The sequence below is a fragment of the Hemitrygon akajei genome, chromosome 11 (genome assembly GCF_048418815.1).
Source record: "Hemitrygon akajei chromosome 11, sHemAka1.3, whole genome shotgun sequence".
NCBI lineage: Eukaryota > Metazoa > Chordata > Chondrichthyes > Myliobatiformes > Dasyatidae > Hemitrygon > Hemitrygon akajei.
Window position 1 is genome coordinate 6,843,626 of NC_133134.1, and position 18,741 is coordinate 6,862,366.

Genomic DNA, 18,741 nt, shown 5'->3' on the forward strand with positions numbered 1-18,741 from the left:
GAACTGAAACATGGTACCCATGTACTTAGCTTATGTAACTCTTTATTAACAGGTGATGATTGGGACTGCACTTACTAACAGCGAGATGAAGAAGTTGGTTACACACATGGGTGAGATAGAACACCCCTGGAACTGCCCGCATGGACGGCCAACCATGAGACATCTAGTCAACTTGGACATGATTTCTGTGGAATGAATGCGTGTGGCTGGACCATCTATATTAAACAGTTAATCTTAGATATGACTACCCTGGTTTAGTGCCCAGGATACGTTTCAATAGTGCTAATGGCAGACAAAATGGTCAACGCCCAGAGCAAGGGTTCCCAACCTTTTTTTGCCATAGACCCCGACCATTAATCGAGGGGTCCATGGACCCAGGCTGAGAACTCCTGGCCTAGAGACAGTTATTACCAACTGTCCTACAATGCTAGGGACTTAGCATAAACTCCTGCCCGTCTTGTTGTTGTTTGCTGCTCTGCTGGGAGTTGATGAAAAATCAGATCGCCACTTGGCTCAGTGTGCAGAGGCTGCCTCTGAGTTCTGCCACTAGCTGACCAAGCTGAGGAGCAACACAGGTGCCTGCCCAGGGCCACATTCTGGCCAGAATGGTGAGTGCAAGTATAGTGGGACTGGTAGCCCCCAAGCCCCACCTTTCAGCAATGGGCACTGCTCTCCCTGACCTTCACAGGCTGCCTCCGCACACTGAGCCACAAGGGGATCCGTTGCTGGGAGACGGGGGTCGCTAGCAGAGGATAGGGACTGGCACAGCTTTGGGGAGAAATCTGCACCCGCTCCTCGCACCGCAGCCTGCAGCCTGAGCAGTTACCTTTTTGTAATTATACCTGTGAGTGTTCAGACCAGAGGATCAAGAACAGGATAATGATCATCGTCCTGTGGGATAGCGTTAAGTGAGAGGGACAAAGGCTTATTCTATCATCAGATGTAATTAGATTGTACAGTAGTAAATTGCCCTCTTTGCAACAGTGTACAAGATGTGAAATTTTAAACAGTACTACAGTTGCAGAAATATCATGGTTTTGTTTCATTTCTATTAAAATTTAAATTTTGTACTCTTTTTGCAATATAAGTATCCTGATGAATTCTTTACTGGGAGTTCGACGATAATGTGTAACTAAGCCCATTATGTGGTTCCTGAAATCAGCACAAAAAACATCATATCCACAAGATGTAGGATCAGAATTAAGCCATTAGGTTCATTGAGTCTGCTCCACCATTCAATCTTGGCTGATTTATTAACTGTCTCAACCCCATTCTCCTGCCTTCTCCCCATAACTTGATGCCCTTGCTAATCAAGAACCAATCAACCTCCCATTGCCACAGAAGGCTGTGGAGGCCAACACATTGAATATATTTAAAGTGAAGGTTGATACGTGTTTGATTAGTGAAGGCATCAAAGGTTACGGGGAGAAGGCAGGAGAATGGAATTGAAAGGAAAAATAATTCAGCCATGATTGAATGGTGGAGCAGACTCAATGGGCTGAGTGGTCTAATTGTGCTCCTGTGCCTTATATGATAAAATTCAATACTTTGCAGTCTCTGAACTAATCACTAAGACAGTTTCTGGACAGACTAGAATCAGGTTTGCTAAGTGGATTAATTGGCTTGTTCCCCCATATCATCAATAATCCCTTAATACTGAAGAGGATAGTGGGGTTAGGTTAGATCAAGGGCAGCACAATAGTAGCTGCTATCATAATGCTATTACAGTGCCAAAATTCAAAGTAAATATATTATCGAAGTAATATATGTAACCATGTACAACCCTGGCTTCATTTTATTTATTTCTTTATCTATTGATAGATTGATATACAGCACGGAATAGGCCTTTCCAGCCCTTTGAGCTACGCCATCAGCAACAACCAACTTAACCTAGCCTGATCGCGGGGCAATTGACAATGACCAATTAACCTATCAACCGGTACTTTGAACTGAGGGCATACTCACTAAATCCAATAACCATAATAGTCAGTGAAAGACCCCACCGATGAGGCAGACAGCCAGTGTTGAAAAGACAACAAACTGTGCAAATACAAAAAGAAAGAAAAAAAATAATAAATAATTAAGCAATAAATATTAAGAGTATGCGATGAAGAGTCGTAGAAAGGCAACCTGCATTCAATTCCTCCACTGTCTGTAAGGAGTTTGAATGTTCTGTCCATGGTTGTGTGACTTTCCTCCCACATCCCAAAGACTTGTGGATTAGTAAGGTCACATGGATGTGATTGGGCAGCACAGGCTCGTCAGCCTGTGACTGTGCTGTATCTCAAAATAATCATTTGTAGTTTCACACTTGTAGCATCTTATGGACATACAGAAAGGGCAAGTTGACTTTTTCCCTGGAACATAGGAAGCTGGGGTGTCTAGTGACCTACGGGGGTTTATAAAAATATGAGGAGACAAGATAAGGTAACTGCCTTTTTCCCATAATAGGAGAGTCTAAAACTGTATGGTATGGGTTTAAGGTGGGGGCGGGGAGAAGAATTTAAAAGGTTCAGGGTCCTGCTGAAGAGTCTCAGCCCGAAACATCGACTATTTATTCCCCTCCATAGATGCTGCCTGACCTGCTGAGCTCCTCCAGCATTTCGTATGTATTACTCTGGATTTCCAGCATCTGCAGAATCTCTTGTGTTAAGGATCTGAGGGGCATCTTTTTCCACAGAGACAGTGGTGGGTATGTGGAATGAGCTGCCAGAAGTGGCAGGTATAGCTACAACACTTTAAAAAAATATTTAGACATATATACATGGATAAGAAAGGTTGGTAAAATCTGGGTCAAATGCAGGCAATTGAGAACATCCTCAGTAGGCGATGTTTCAAGAAGGCAGCATCCATCATTAAGGACCCCCGCCACCCAGGACATGCCCTCTTCTCATTACTATCATCAAGGACGTACAGGAACTCCGTGTTTTAGGAACAGGTTATTCCCCTCCACCATCAGATTTCTGAATGGTCCATGCAAGCTACCTCATTACTTTTGCTCTCTTTTTTTGTACTGTGTAGTACATTTTATGTATTGCACTGTACTGCTGTCACAAAATTTCACAACCTATGTCAGTGATGATAAAACTGATGCGGATCCAGACAGGACCAGCTCAGGTTAAGTTGTGTCCGTGGGCCTGTTCCATGCTATGATGCTATTGTCTCTTCCGTTCTGTGTTGTAACAACGGTTGGTTCTCGGAGTCACAACGATCTGATCACACAGAAGAAAAGAACATTTATTACCAAAGTATGTATAAATTATATAATCTTGAGATTTGCCTGCTTACGGGCAGCCGCAAAGCAAGAAAGCAGAAAGAACCCAATTTTGAAAAAGACCAATACCCAACGCACAGAGAGGGGAGAAAAACAAATCGTGCAAGCAACGACATTCGGAACCGAAGTGTGTCTGTAGCCCTGGAGCAGCCGGAGTAGGCTGATCCTCAGCTTCAGTTCATCACACGGCGAATCAAATCGCCGCGAAACACAGAGCCCTGTGGAGAGAGGAGTAAACGTCACAGAAGAGCAAGCAGAATCAGCCCAATTCTCACTTCTGGTCCTGACACTCTGCCTTTTCAGTCTGTCTGGGCTGGCATTTAAATTGTCCAAACACTGAATCGTGTCCCATTCAGCAAAACACTCTAGGACTGCCCGTATGCGACCTTTCCGAATCAACCTGCAGTTAGGTCAATCCAACCTCACTCCCGGTTTAGGTAGATGGGTTTCGAAACTCCTCTGTTCTAACTCCCCTCCTATTAGCTCGTTCCAGCTCCATATCTGGCTCCTGACTCCTTGAACATGCCTTGACTTCGCTCTGATTACTCAAACATGCCATGCTCTGACTTTGCATCACACCTGCATGCCTCAATACTCGAGTCAGCCTCGCCTTCACTCATCTCTTCATTGTTTGCGATGATAATTTACCACAGAAAAAGTGTTATTAATAAAGCAGTCACATTTCTTGCTTTACAGTATTCTATGCGGTGGTGTGCTGAGGCAATGGCATCAACACGGGTGATGCCAACAGGCTCAATAAGCTGATTAGAAAGGCTGGCTCTGTTATAGGGGTCAAAGTGGACACACTGGAGGCTGTGGTAGAACAAAGGATCCTACGGAAAACCCTGGCAATTCTGGACAATGTTTCTCACCCTCTGCATGCCACCTCGACTGAACAGAGAAGCACTTTTAGTAATAGACTAAGACAACTGCGCTGCTCCAAAGAGCGCTGTACGAGGTCTTTCTTACCCTCAGCCATCAGGCTCTATAATGAGTCACCCTGTAGCTGGGGAAGTGATCTTGGAATCTTTGACTTGTTAAATCTTGTACAGTTCATTTTTAAGGTAATGTATTTTTATTCTTTCTTAATTCTCTTCTAATATTTGTATATCTGGACACTTGCAATGCCACTGGGACAACTAATTTCCCTTGGGATCAATAAAGTATCTATCTATCTTATGAACCACTAGTGAGCTGTTGCCCAACTTAAGTAGCACCATCTTAAATAGGAAGTAAAATTTGAAGTGCAATTTAGGGAATTCTAAAGGCAATTAAACTAGTGTCACAGTAAAGTACAATACAGTACAGTAATGGGCCCTTCAGCCCATCTAGTCTGTGCCAAACCATTTAAACTGTCTACTCTCTACATGCACATGAACCATACCCCTCCCATCCATGTACCTATCCAAACTTCTCTTAATCTAGCTCACATGCACCACTTGCGCTGGCAACTCGTTCCACATTCTCACGAGCCTCAGAGTGAAGAAGTTTCCCCTTATGTTCCTTGTAAAGTTTTCACCTTTCACCCTTAACCCATGATCTCTAGTAGTCTCACCATCCTCAGTGGGGAACAAAAGGAATGAGGATCATTTAATAATAAAATAGCTACAATTACAATTTTTGTAATCTCTTGCTAAACCAAGCCTTACTCTGAGCTCTAAGGAATTGCAACATAGAGTAATTCTGCACAGGAATAGGCCCTTTGGCCCACGCTATTGTGCTGAATTAAACCAGTAACTGAATGCCTAACTGAACTAATTCCTTCAGCCCATACAACAGTGCCACAGTAGCGTGATGCTATTACAACTCAGAGCTTCCGAGTTCAGTTTCAGTGTTCTGTAAGCAGGTTTGTTTGTCCCTTTCCGCAAGCACATGGGTTTCCTCCCATAGTCCAAAGAAGTACCAATTAGGAGGTTAATTGGTAAGTAGTCTCATGATTAGAAATTGGTGGGTTGCTGGTCAGTATAGCTCAAAGGGCTGGAAGGGCTTTTTCTGCACTATATCTTAAATTGATTGATTTATTAGGATGTCCAGCCATTGGTTATGATACAATGGCAGATAACACTTGATGGGATAAATGGCTTAATTCTGCATCTATGTCTTATAGTCCACATTATTTCTATACTTATGTGCACATCTAAGCACCTCTTAAATGTTGGTATGGTATTTGTCTCCACTTTCAGCTGGAGCAGTGTATTCCCAGCACCTTCCATTGTGTCCTATACATCTCCTTAGAGCTTAACGCCTCTCTCCTTAAATGCACACTCTCTAATATTAGACCTTTTTACCCTAAGGAAAAAATTCTATCTATGCTTCTCGTAAGCCTGTTTCAAGTCTCCCCGCAGCCTCTGCTGTTCTGGAGAAAAAAAAAGTTTGTCATTCAAAAGAATCTGGGTTTCTGATGCTTTCCCTAAGCCCCGGATGGTGCTTCAGAAAGTCCAACAAGCCCAGCACCCTCCATGACAAGGCCGACTGAATGGTACACATTCTACATCTATACTTTTTTCCTTTCACTGGTGATGCACCATTGCTGAAGTGTCTACTCTCTACCTAATGCAGTATAGTTACTCAGCTATCCCACACCTGTAACCACAACGCCAAGTGTAAGGCAGTCTGGATCAGGAAAACATCGCCATCTACTGGCTTCCCTCTATGTTAAAGATACTGTAATATTATAAACCAATTTCAAGATTGCAACAGAGTACCCTCTGCTTTCTGAAGAGAGCTGGACTATGCACATTAATACTTACGACCTTCTATAGAGAGCATCCAAACATGCTGCATTGTTGCATGGTGCAGTGAACTGTACTGTGGTGGACAGAAAAACTTTACAATGGGTAGTCAAAATTGCCTACTGCATCATTGGCGCCAGCCTACCTGCCATCAAGGCCAGTAGCATATTGAAGGGTCCCACCCACCCTGTTTATGGACTGTTTGTCCCATTCCCATCAGCATCTACTTCAGGACCTCCACACTTTCCCCAAGCTGTAAAGCTGACGCACACCTCGGCCCACTAACTCATGCCCCATACCCTCACCATCGTTCAAGTTTATTGTCATCTGACTACACATATGTATAAATCAAACAAAACAATGTGCACCCACAATACATTTATCAAACACAGCTCATAAAATTATAAAAGTCACGTATAAAATTCTAAAGGGATTGGACAGGCTAGATGCAGGAAGATTGTTTCCGATGTTGGGGAAGTCCAGAACGAGGGGTCACAGTTTAAGGATAAAGGGGAAGCCTCTTAGGACCGAGATGAGGAAAAACTTCTTCACACAGAGAGCGGTGAATCTGTGGAATTCTCTGCCACAGGAAACAGTTGATGCCGGTTCATTGGCTATATTTAAGAGGAAGTTAGATATGGCCCTTGTGGCTAAAGGGATCAGGGGGTATGGAGAGAAAGCAGGTACAGGGTTCTGAGTTGGATGATCATACTGAATGGCGGTGCAGACTCGAAGGGCCGAATGGCCTACTCCTGCACCTATTTTCTATGTTTCTATAAAACAAAGTATTACCACAAACAATTACCACCACTACTTTATCATTTCCTGTCAAAGTCACCTTATGTACAGACACTCCTGTGCGTAGTGTCACTTTATGGACATAGATCTATATACAAAGTTGTATATATAAGCAATTTTATGTATTTATATTTATCGTCTCTTATGATTGTGTTCTTTATTTTACTGTGTCTTTTTCGTGCTGCATCGGATCTGGAGTAACAATTATTTTGCTTGTATACTGGAAATTATATTAAACTGTGTTGAATAAGGCGAAGATTGGGGTTGGGAAATTTGCAGACTGGTATTTAAACGCATTAGAACGCGTTTATGTTCCAAACGGCGTGTTCGACGTTTCTGGATTCTCGCGGCTCTTGTAGTTTTGTGCGCATGCGTGCGAAGGGGTCGCCTTGGTAACCGCGGTCGGCGTCGCTAGTGTGGCCACCAAGATGGCGAAAGGAGCGGATAAGAAGAAAAAGAAAACGAAAGACGAGAAGGAGAAGGACAAGGACAAGGACAAGGATAAGGATAAAATCAAGCTTAAGAGAGGAAAGTCTGGGGACCTGACGGAGGAGACGGGGTTGGGGTTGGAGGTGGAGGTGCCGGTGCTGGTGGCGCAGTCGGAGGAGAACCTGGTGTGCCAGGTGATGCCCGAGCAGCCCGAGGAGGAACCAGTCCCCGAGAGCCTCGACACGTCTCCCGAGGCCACACTCATCTACTATGAGGAGCCCATTCTGACCAAACTGATCGTGACGAGGTGCGGCTCTGCGGTGGGAAGTTGGGTTTGAGTGAGAGTTTATTTATCGCTTTATTGTTGTCATACTTACAGTCTTATTTGTCTTGCATACTATTCATACAGATTAATTCATTACACAGTACTTTGAAGTAGTACAAGGTAAAAGGAGAATAAAGTGTAACAGCTATTCAAGTAACGCGTAAGCACGGGTGCAATGAAAAACTTACTTGCAGCACCATCACAGGTATATAGCATCATATAAGCAACATTCACAAGAAAAAAACAAATTAATCACAAATTATTCACAATTTTTACCATAAAATACAATTAGAGGTAACTAAAAGTCAATTTTTGTGTAAGATGGTCACTTGCAGCTAAATTTAGTAACCAATTTCTGGGCGCTACCCACCCCCACTCTAAAAACGAACCCTAACGTTTCTAACATTTTTAACCCTCAGGATTAGAATAAATAGTTAAACTCAAATGCAACTACTGATCAAGGCTTAACTTGATTTCCAAACTGAACCACTAACCTTAATTTGGACCATAAGCTTCATTGCTGTATAGCAGCTGGCGTAATGCTTTGCAGTGCTAGTGAACAGAGTTTAATTCCCTCTGCTGTCCGTAAGGAGTTTGTACCTTCTCCCCATGACCATGTGACTTTCCTCTGGGCCCCCTGGTTTCCTTCCACATTCCAATGATGTATGGATTAGTAAGGGTTAGAGAGATGAGGGCATAATTCTACACTGGCAAAATATGCTGCCCACAGCACATGTCCGTATTATGTTGGTTGTTGACACAAAACATGCACTTCCCTGTAAGTCTCCATATTTTCATGTAACAAATAAAGCTAATCTTTAATCAATACAAGGTGAGAAACTAAATTTAAATTTAAAACAAGAGAAAATCTGCAGATGCTGGAAATCCAATACACGCACTCACAAAATGATGGAGGAACTCAGCAGACCAGGCAACGTCTATGGAAAAGAGTACAGTCGACATTTTGGGCCAAAACCCTTCTTCAGGACTGGAGAAAAAAATGAGGAGTCAGAGTTAGAAGGTGGGAGGAGGAGAGGAAGAACCACAGGGTGATGGGTGAAACTGCAAGGGGGTGTGGTGAAGTAAAGAACTGGGAAATTGTGTGAAAGAGATACAAGGCTGGAGAAGGGAGAATCTGGTAGGAGAGGACAGAAGGCCATGGAAAAAGGGGAGGAGCACCAGAGGGAGGTGATGGGCATGTATGGAGATAAGGTGAGAAAGGGAAAAGGGAATCCAAATTTATATCTCTAAACTTAACAGTGTTGCCTCCACTGCAGTGCCAGATGTCATTGAGAGCTGCTCTGCATTGTCATTCCTCAGCGGGGCTTAATAACTTTACAACTTGTACAGTTCACCTAGAGGGGAAACAATGCTCCTAAACAAAATGAAGCTCTCCAAGTTATGTAACATAAACACATGTTAGGAACTGGAAACAAAAAAATGGCTAATTGTTAGAACCTGGAACTCCCCCAAAGAATAGTGAAAACAAGGGATTATGGGGTAGTGTGGGTTTAGTACTTATTTAAAGGAGTATATGAGTCAGCACAATGTCGAGGGCCGAAGGGCCTGCACTGTGCTGTAGTATTCTAGTGTCAGATATAAATGAATGGAAGAAAATGCTGAATGGGTGAAATTAACAGTGGGGTTTGAGCATGGTTTCATGAAGCATTAACATGACTAGGTAGCTCTTGCCTGAAGAATATAGGAAGCAGAGATGAGATGAATTAATATTCTAAAATTATTACAAGCATAATCATGAATAGAAATACAGTTCATAATTAAAGTTTATGTCCCCAAAGCAGTTTTGACACTGCATTATTCCTTGTGTCATCAAATGAGAGTAAGGAAACGCTTGCATACAGTATATAGGGCGTTTCAGGATTCCATAAAGAACCTTCCAATTGTAGTTACCATTAGAATATAGGAACCAATTCCGCTGGCTATTTTAAACATAGGAGCAAATTAGGCCATTAAGGCTGATTCATTATCCCTCTCAACCCCATTCTTTTGCCTTCTCCCCATAATCTTTGATGCCTTTACTAATCAAGAACCTATCAACCTCCCCTTTAAATATACACAATCACTTGGCCTCCACAGCCATCTGTGGCAGTAAGTTCCACAGATTCACCACCCTATAATTCCCCTATTGTAAGATTTTTTTGCATTCATCAGCGATAATAGATAGTTTCTCAGTTTAAAATCCTATCTAAAGACACCATCCTGTCAGTGCACTCCTTCAGTACTGCATCGGAACATTAGCATAAATTTTTGTGCTCAAATCTCTCTAGAAGGGGCTCCCGATCTTCCTTACGCCATGGGCTAATGCTATTCAGCAAGGGGACCATGGACCCCAGGTTGGGAACCCCTGTACCAAAGACTAGTGGAGCTTGAGCTTGGAACATTTTGCCTGAGACCAAAGTGCTATCAACTGGTTAATACATTAACAAAAGTGATGCTTTTAAACTTAATTCAAAAAGGGTACAAATATTAATCTGTTCACATCTTGCACTTGGCATCGACTTACTATGACGCACTGTAGTCATTTATTTCAACAAATAACTGACTTATCCCATGAGTGTTTTATGCATAACCTTAATATGATTTAATGCTAAGGTTTGAATAGTCCTGATGAAGGGTCTCAGCCCTCAATGTCGACTCTTTAGTCCTTTCCATAGATGCTATCTGACCTGCTGAGTTCCTCCAGCATTTTGTATGTGTTACTCCAGAATCTCTTGTGTTTATGACCCTCTTAACTAATTTTAGTTTAGTGAGAAACAAGGAAAATTATATAAGTGGAGAAATGATGAGGCAGATAGTAACTGAAGTGAAATGAGAAAATATAACCATATAACAATTACAGCACGGAAACAGGCCATCTCGGCCCTTCTAGTCTGTGCCGAACGCTTACTTCTACCACCTGCACTTGGCCCATAACCCTCCATTCCTTTCCTGTCCATATACCTATCCAATTTTACTTTAAATGACAATATCAAACCTGCCTCTACCACTTCTACTGGAAGCTCGTTCCACAGATAATGCTTATTTCTAAAAAGGATCCATTTTTTTCAAAGCTATGAGGGTGAGACAGTGCGAGGGCTTTATGAAGGTGTTGGGATTGCACGTTTCCAAGGAGGTCATGTGTATGAAGTAAGTAGAATTATTCTTTCCATCCTCCCTCGTTTAAAATCCACCTTCTGAACAAATAGTATCTGTGTGACCGATATTGTGAAATTGTGTTAATCTTCATATTTTGCCACAGGGTGTATTTTCAGAAGGTCTGATGCATGGGAGAGGTACTTATGTGTGGGCGAACGGAATAAAGTATGAAGTAAGTAAACATCAATACATATCAGTGTTCTCAGTCTTTTCCCAGTACTTTGCATTAGATGTCTACTGTTCTGAAAGTGAATATATTAAGAGATTAGCATGTTTGCTTGCTACACCACTCTAATAGAGTGCCACAGTCACGTAGCGGTTTGCACAGCACTATTACGGCTTGGGGCCTCAGACTTCAGAGTCCAATTCTGGTGTCCTCTGAAAGACGTTTGTATGTTCTTCCCCGGAACATGTGTGTTTCCTCCGGGTGCTCTGGTTTCTTCCCACATTCTGAAGACGTACCAGTTAATAGTTTAATTGGGTTTGTAAATGGTCCTGTGATTAGGCTATGGTTAAATAGGTGGGATGCTGGTCGATGAGACTTGTTGGGCTGGAGGAGCCCGTTCCGCACTGTCACTCTCCTCAACACTGAACTGATCAGTGACACAACCTATGGACTCACTTTCAAGGACTCTACAATTCATGTTCTCAGCATTATCTATCTATTTATTTGCACAGTTTGTCTTCTTTTGAACATTGCTTGATTATGCTGAAATGAGTGATGAAATGCTATGGGAGGTTGGTCATGACTAGACTGAACTCCTGCCTCATCAAAGACCTGGACCCATTGCAATTTGCCTTTTGCCAAAATACGTCAATGGCAGACGCAATTTCAATGGCTCTCCACACGACTTTAGACCACCTAGACAACGTGAACACTTACGTCAGAATGCTGTTCATCGACTATAGCTCAGCATTTAAAACCATCATTCCCACAATCCTGATTGAGAAGTTGCAGAACCTGAGCCTCTGTACCTCCCTCTGCAATTGGATCCTCGACTTCCTAACTGGAAGACCACAGTCTGGGTGGATTGCTGATAACATATCCTCCTCTCTGACGTTCAACACTGGCGCACCTCAGGGGTGTGTGCTTAGCCCACAGCTCTACTCTCTATATACACATGATTGTGTGGCTAGGCATAGTTCAAATACCATCTACAATTTTGCTGATGATACAGCCATTGTTGGTAGAATCTCAGGTGGTGACGAGAGGGCGTACTGGAGTGAGATAAGCCAACTAGTGGAATGGTGCTGCAGCAACAACCTGGCACTCAACGTCAGTAAGACGAAAGAGCTGATTGTAGACTTCAGGAAGGGTAGGACGAAGGAGCACATACCATAAAGTGCATAGAAGGATCAGAAGAGGAGAGAATGAGCAGTTTCAAGTTCCTCGGTATCAAGATCTCTGAGGATCTAACGTGGTCCCAACATATCAATGTAGTTATAAAGAAGGCAAGACAGCGGCTATACTTTATGAGGAGTTTGAAGAGATTTGGTATATCAACGAATACACTCAAAAACTTCTTTAGTTGTACTGTGGAGAGCATTGTGACAGGGTACATCACTGCCTGCTATGGAGGGGCTACTGCACAGGACCGAAAGAAGCTGCAGAAGTTGTAAATCTAGTCAGCTCCATCTTGGGCACTAGCCTACAAAGGACATCTTTAGGGAGCGGTATCTCAGAAAGGCAATATCCATTATTAAGGACCTCCAGCACCCAGGGCCATGCCCTTTTCTCACTGTTACTATCAGGTAGGAGGTACAGAAGTCTGAAGGCACACACTCAGCGATTCAGAAACAGCTTCTTTCCCTCTGCCATATGATTCCTAAATGGACATTGACTTCTTGGACACTACCTAACTTTTTTTTAACATGAAGTATTTCTGTTTTTGCACATTTAAAAAAATCTATTCAATACACATAATTGATTTACAGGTACCCCCCCCCCCCCTTTACAAAGGTAGAGCGTTCCTATGAAACCTTTCTTAAGCCAAAATGGTATAAAGCGAAGAATCATTAATTTATATGGGAAAAATTTTTGTAAAAGTGAAAATCCTCTTTGTAATGCAAAAACAGATTACTAATGTAGGTCTTTTGTAAAAGCGAAGTGGTGTAAAGCGAACATTCGTAAAGTGGGGGACACCTGTACTTGTTTATTATTTTTATTTTATTTATTCTTATATTTTTCTCTGCTAGATTATGTATTGCATTGAACTGCTGCTGCTGTTAACAAATTTCACGTCATGTGCCGGTGATAATAAACCTGATTCTGATTCTGTCTGTGTAATTTTTCATTGATTCGAAGCTGAGATACATCTGGGGATGTGCTGGGACTCATCATCACGTAACCTGGGGTCATCAGGTATTTCAGGTCTTTCAGCATCAGTCACCCTCACTCAGGTGACCCAGTCAGGTTTGATCAGGCCGTGGCTTGTGTCCTGGCAAGGTCCATGGGTCACACCTCCTGATCCATAGCCACGTTTGGAGGAAAAAGGACACTGCACACCAGCACAAAACCTCACCCCAACTGTGAAGCATGGTAGAAGGAGCATCATGGTTTGGTACTGTTTTGCGGCTTCAGGGCCTGGACAGCTTGCAGTCCTTGAGGAAACAATGAATTGAAAATTGTATCAAGTCACTTTACAGGAGAATGTCAGGGTATCAGTCTGTCACCTGAAGCTCAATAGAAGTTGGATGATGCAACAAGACAAGGATCCAAAAGACAAGAGTATATCAACAACAGAATGGTTTAAAAATAAGAAATTTTGAGTTTTGGAATGGGCAAGTCAGAGTGCAGACCTTAACCCAGTCAGGATACTGTGGTATGACCTGAAGAGGGCTGTTCATGCAAAATATCCCAGAAATATTGATGAACTGAAACAGTTTTGTATGGAGGAATGATCTAAAATTCCTCCTTGCCATTGTGCAAGTCTGATCAGCAGCTACAGGAAACATTTGGTGAAGGTTACTGTTGTCGAAGGAGATTCTTCCAATTATTAAGTACAAGGGTTCACATACTTTTTCCAGCCTGGACTGCGAATGATTAAACAATGTGTTCAATAAGACATGAAAAGTATAATTGTTTGTGTGTTATTAGTTTAGGCAGATTGTGTTTGTCTATTATTGTGACTTAGAGGAGGATCAGACCACATTTTATGAGTAATTGATGCAGAAAACCAGGTAATTGTAAAGGGTTCACAACATGAATTTGGGTAGATATCTGACAAATAATATTTATTTCTATGGATTTAAGGTGGTATGGTAGCATAGTGGTTAGCGCAGTGCTTTACAGGCCACCGTAACTAACGATCAGAGTTCAAATGCTGCAGCTGTTTATAAGGAATTTGTATGTTCTCACCGTGACTATGTAGGTTTCCTCTGGGTTTTTCTGATTTCTCCCCACATTAGTTGTTAGGCTTAGCATTAAGTAAATTGTGAGCACTCTATGTTGTTGCTGGAAGCATATCGAGACTTCAATTCAATTCAAGTTTAATTGTCATTCAACTATACACGAATACTCATGAATACAGCTGAATGAGTCGGCATTACTACGAGGTCCAGGGGCAAAATACAGTACCAACAGTCACAGGCAGCACAAAGCACACACAAGATAGGAAACACAAATGGTATCACAATTACACAATAAAAGAGTTCAAAATTCGTGCCATCAATCTACTGTTGACCATAATAGAGCTTGTCTTTTGCTGAGTGATGGGGGGGAAGTGGTGGGGTAGTTTACTGCACTGCCAGGTGCTGTGCCATGCCACTCCTAGAGGAGTACACCGGTTTGGATGCCTCTCTCTCGGTGGCTGTAAACAGGTGACCCTGTGGCTTGAGGCCCTGAGTCCATTGAGTGCAGCCAAAATCTGTAGTTGACAACAAGAGTCGAGTGAACACTGTGAAGACAGCAGCAACTCCATCCAGGACACTGCATCACCCAGCCCCTGGTGGAGAGCCTGGCTTCAATGCCTCTCCCCTGGCAGCTGTAAACAGGCAACACTGTGGCTTGAGGCCTAGTCGTCACAACTACCAAGGTCAACTCGCTGATGGTGTAGACCTGCAGTACTCTGAGTTCTTAATGTATAGCAGGAACTCGCAATCATTAGAAATGCAGTAACACCTTTTGTTGACCCCTTAGAAGCTGCTGTGACCCAACGCGCTGCCATCTTATCAGAAGATGCAGGTTGTCCCAGCAGATCCTTGGACTGTGTTGACCTTTGACACATTTAATGCATATCACTGTATGTTTTGATGTACACATGACAAATAAAGCTGATCTTTATCTTTATAAGTTCCCAATCAAGAGACTTGTACATAACATACCCAGTAAAATGCTGAGAGAACACTTAACTGTTTTAATTTTATTTAGAGATGGAGCACAATTCAAGCCCTTCTGGCCCACCAAGCTACACCACCCAGCAACCACCGATTTAACCTTGGCTTAACCACAGTACAATTTACAATGTCCAATTAACCTAAATCGTACATCTTTGGACTGTGGGAGGAAACCAGAGCACTGGGGAAAACCCACATACACAGGGAAGGACACAAACTTTCTTACAGAAGATTCTGGAATTGAAATCCAAACTTCAATGCCCTGAACTTTAATAGTGTCTTGCTAACTGCTACCTTACAGTGGCTGTTGGATGTTCTGATGCACAGTTTTGACCCAGAACATAGGCAATTCCTTCCATCCCTACAAATTCTGTTCAACCCACTGAATTCCACCAGCAGATTGTTTGTCTCTTGCTCCAGATTCCGCCGAATGCAGTCTCTGGTGTCTTCACTTCAGTAGTGGAATAATTTCCTTCAGACCTGAAGTGAAACTGAGGCATTTGGTGATAACAAAGATTACATATAATCAAAGAACAGGTTGAAGTCTTCCCAATCTTCTGTCCCATATTTATGTATTCCATGAACCACTTCTCTTCGTAGGTCCTTCCTGGCTCAAATTGCATGTCATATTTCAGTCTTAAACAGGGCTTTCTAACCTTTTTTATGCCATGGGCCCCTACCATTAACTAAGGGGTTTGTGGACCCCAGTTTGGAAACCTCTGGTTTAAAAGTACTTAATTAGTTTTAAAATGCTTTGGGATATTGTGAAGCATGACAGATATCACAGTGCATAAATTAGAATATTTCTTCTTCTCAGGGAGATTTTTCGATGAATATCCCTACAGGCCATGGCACCTATACATGGACTGATGGCAGCACCTATGTTGGTGATGTGCAAGATGGAATACGCCATGGACAGGGGACATTCATGAGTGCTGATCGATCTGTCTCTTACACTGGAGACTGGTACTATGGAAAGAGGCACGGAAAGGTATGAGTTAGTACTTTGACATTTGATTTTACCATTTTTATTCAATTGTTGAGTTGTGCCTCTTACAATTCACATGTATGTACAGAAAGGGCAGTAGACTCGAGTAGAAAGGGCTACGATCATACACTGATCAGAAAAAGCTGCAGAGGTTGTAAACTCAGATAGCTACATCATGGGCACTAGCCTCCCTACCATTAAAGCCAACTTCAAAAGGTGATATTGTGTTATCATGAGTATAAGATGATCTCTTCTCATTGCTGTCATCACAGAAGGAGATCCAGGAGCCCGAAGACACACACTCAACGTTTTAGGCACAGCTTCTTCCCTTCCACCATCAGATTTCTGAAACCTCCATGAGCCATGACCACTGTCCCATTGTTTTGCTCTTTTTGTATTTTTTTTCCTATTGTGACTTATAGTTTTTTATGTATTGTACTGTAGTGCTGGTGCAAAACAAATTTCACAACGTATATCTGTGATAATAAACTTTTGACACTGGATCATCGTTTCCTTTTTTAGGGAACAATATACTATAATGAAGAAGGAAGCTCCTGGTACCAAGGTGATTGGGTAAACAATGTCAGAGAAGGCTGGGGCATTAGACGGCAAGTACATTACTGAAGATATTCTTTTTTTTTGTTGTCTTTGGGTGATACAGATTTTGTGCTAAAATATTGAATTATGAATTTGTATTAGACAATAAATCAAAAACATTAGCATTTGAAAGGTGATCAAAGATCAGTGAGGGGTCAATTGATGGGAAGTGGTTGACTTTCTCAATGAACACAAGCAAATTTCCACTGATTTTAAGAGAATTAAAATGAAAAAACATTTAATATATTTTCCTGGTAAGTTTTACGCTGATGTGCAGCAGTAGAAAGACTTTCATTTTAAGTGAAAAGCAGATATTAATACCATGACAATTTTACTATGTGAAAGATGCAAAGTAAATAAAAACTACTGTTGGAAAGAAAATTATACTAACTGAACCTCTACATTTAATGATTGTGAACTGAAAATAACTTTTGTCTTATCAATAATTTTTGTATATTCGTGAGACCCGACGCAGACTGGGAAACCATTTCGCTGAACACCTATGCTCTGTCCACCAGAGAGAGCAGGATCTCCCAGTGGCCACACATTTTAATTCCACATCCCATTCCCATTCTGATATGTCTATCCATGGCCTCCTCTACTGTCAAGATGAAGCCACAGTCAGGTTGGAGGAACATCACCTTATATACCGGCTGGATGGCCTCCAACCTGATGGCATGAACATTGACTTCTCTAACTTCCGTTAATGCCCCTCCTCCCCTTCTTATCCCATCCCTGATATATTTAGCATTTCCCCCCCCTCCTTTTTTTTCTCTCTTTCTGCCCATCACTTTGCCTGTTCTCCATCTCCCTCTGGTACTCCCCTCCCCCTTTCTTTCTCCCTAGGCCTCCCATCCTATGATCCTTTCCCTTCTATAGCTCTGTATCCCTTTTCCAATCACCTTTCCGGCTCTCAGCTTCACCCCACCCCCTCCGGTCTTCTCCTATCATTTCGCATTTTCCCCTCCCCCCCCTACTTTCAAATCTCTTACTATCTTTCCTTTCAGTTAGTCCTGACGAAGGGTCTCGGCCCGAAATGTCGACAGCACTTCCCCCTATAGAAGCTGCCTGGCCTGCTGTGTTCCATCAGCATTTTGTGTGTGTTGCATGAATTTCCAGCATCTGCAGATTTTCTCATGTTTACATTATAGTCTGTTTGTTTGTTATGTGTCATGTCATATGACATGGGCTATCATGGTCTTTCTGTGACCATGATCATTCTTGGCAAATTTTTTCTACAGAAGTTGTTTTCTTCTGGGCAGTGAATTTACAAGACTGGTGACCCCAGCCATTATCAATACTCTTCAGAGATTGTCTGCCTGTTGTCAGTGGTTGCATAACCAGGACTTGTGATATACACCAGCTGTTCTATGACCATCTGTCACCTGCTCCCATGACTTCAGGTGACCCTGACTGGGGGACTGAACAGGTGCTTCAACCTTGCTCAAAGGTGACCTACAGGCTAGCAGAGGGAAGGAGCGCCTTACATCTCCTGTGGTAAAGCCGTATCTGCACCCTGCCACCCAAATATTATAATTATCACCTTGTTAAAAGGAGTAAACTGAATGGGCTTAAACAATTTGCCCTTTCTAGATTTTATTGAAATTAGTAGTTTCACTTTGAACTTGGTATGTAAGTTATTCATGTGTTTGGGCTGGCTGTGTAAGACGGAAACTTCAGAGCCTTATTTCATCCCAGTACTATTTACTGACATGAATTGTTTTCATGTATGTCTGTTTCAGACATCACTTTTACTTTACCCTGAAATTTCTAGAAGCAGTACTCAGAAGACTGTCAGGAGAAAGCGTGATTTTTTTCTCTTTTATTCTTCCCCTTTCCCTACTTTTCTGATTGTTGTAACATTTCTCCCCCCCCCCCCCACATTTCTGATTGTTGTATACATTAATGTTTATAGAAGTAGCCATTGTTCATTTGTCAATCTGGAGAATGTGTTATTTGATTCATCACAGATGACTTTAGTCCTATCTTTTCCTGACATCCATAAATCATTTCCTAACAGTTCATTAAATGAGAGTCATGAGCTGTTTGATTTTCAAGCCTTCTTCCCACTCCTTCCACTCTCCATCCAGTGCCAATAGTGGTTTCA

The 18,741-nt window shown here is 42.2% G+C and overlaps 2 protein-coding genes across 5 annotated transcripts in view; both read left to right on the top strand.

Annotated features, from left to right (window-relative positions):
* pms2 (PMS1 homolog 2, mismatch repair system component) overlaps nucleotides 1-1,087 on the top strand; it is a 39,356-nt gene extending 38,269 nt beyond the window's left edge. For both annotated transcript variants that reach the window (XM_073060161.1, XM_073060162.1), the window contains one exon: nucleotides 53-1,087. In XM_073060161.1, the coding sequence (XP_072916262.1) occupies nucleotides 53-196 (144 nt within the window). In that variant the 3' untranslated portion in view covers nucleotides 197-1,087. The remainder of the gene's footprint in view (nucleotides 1-52) is intronic.
* Nucleotides 1,088-7,216: 6,129 nt separating this feature from the next.
* The window catches only part of rsph10b (radial spoke head 10 homolog B), a 70,349-nt gene continuing 58,824 nt past the window's right edge, over nucleotides 7,217-18,741 (top strand). For 2 of the 3 annotated variants that reach the window (XM_073060163.1, XM_073060164.1), the window contains exons 1-5: nucleotides 7,217-7,540; nucleotides 10,612-10,705; nucleotides 10,818-10,886; nucleotides 15,867-16,040; nucleotides 16,560-16,645. In XM_073060163.1, the coding sequence (XP_072916264.1) occupies nucleotides 7,233-7,540; nucleotides 10,612-10,705; nucleotides 10,818-10,886; nucleotides 15,867-16,040; nucleotides 16,560-16,645 (731 nt within the window). In that variant the 5' untranslated portion in view covers nucleotides 7,217-7,232. The remainder of the gene's footprint in view (nucleotides 7,541-10,611; nucleotides 10,706-10,817; nucleotides 10,887-15,866; nucleotides 16,041-16,559; nucleotides 16,646-18,741) is intronic. The other variant, XM_073060165.1, reaches the window with a different exon arrangement.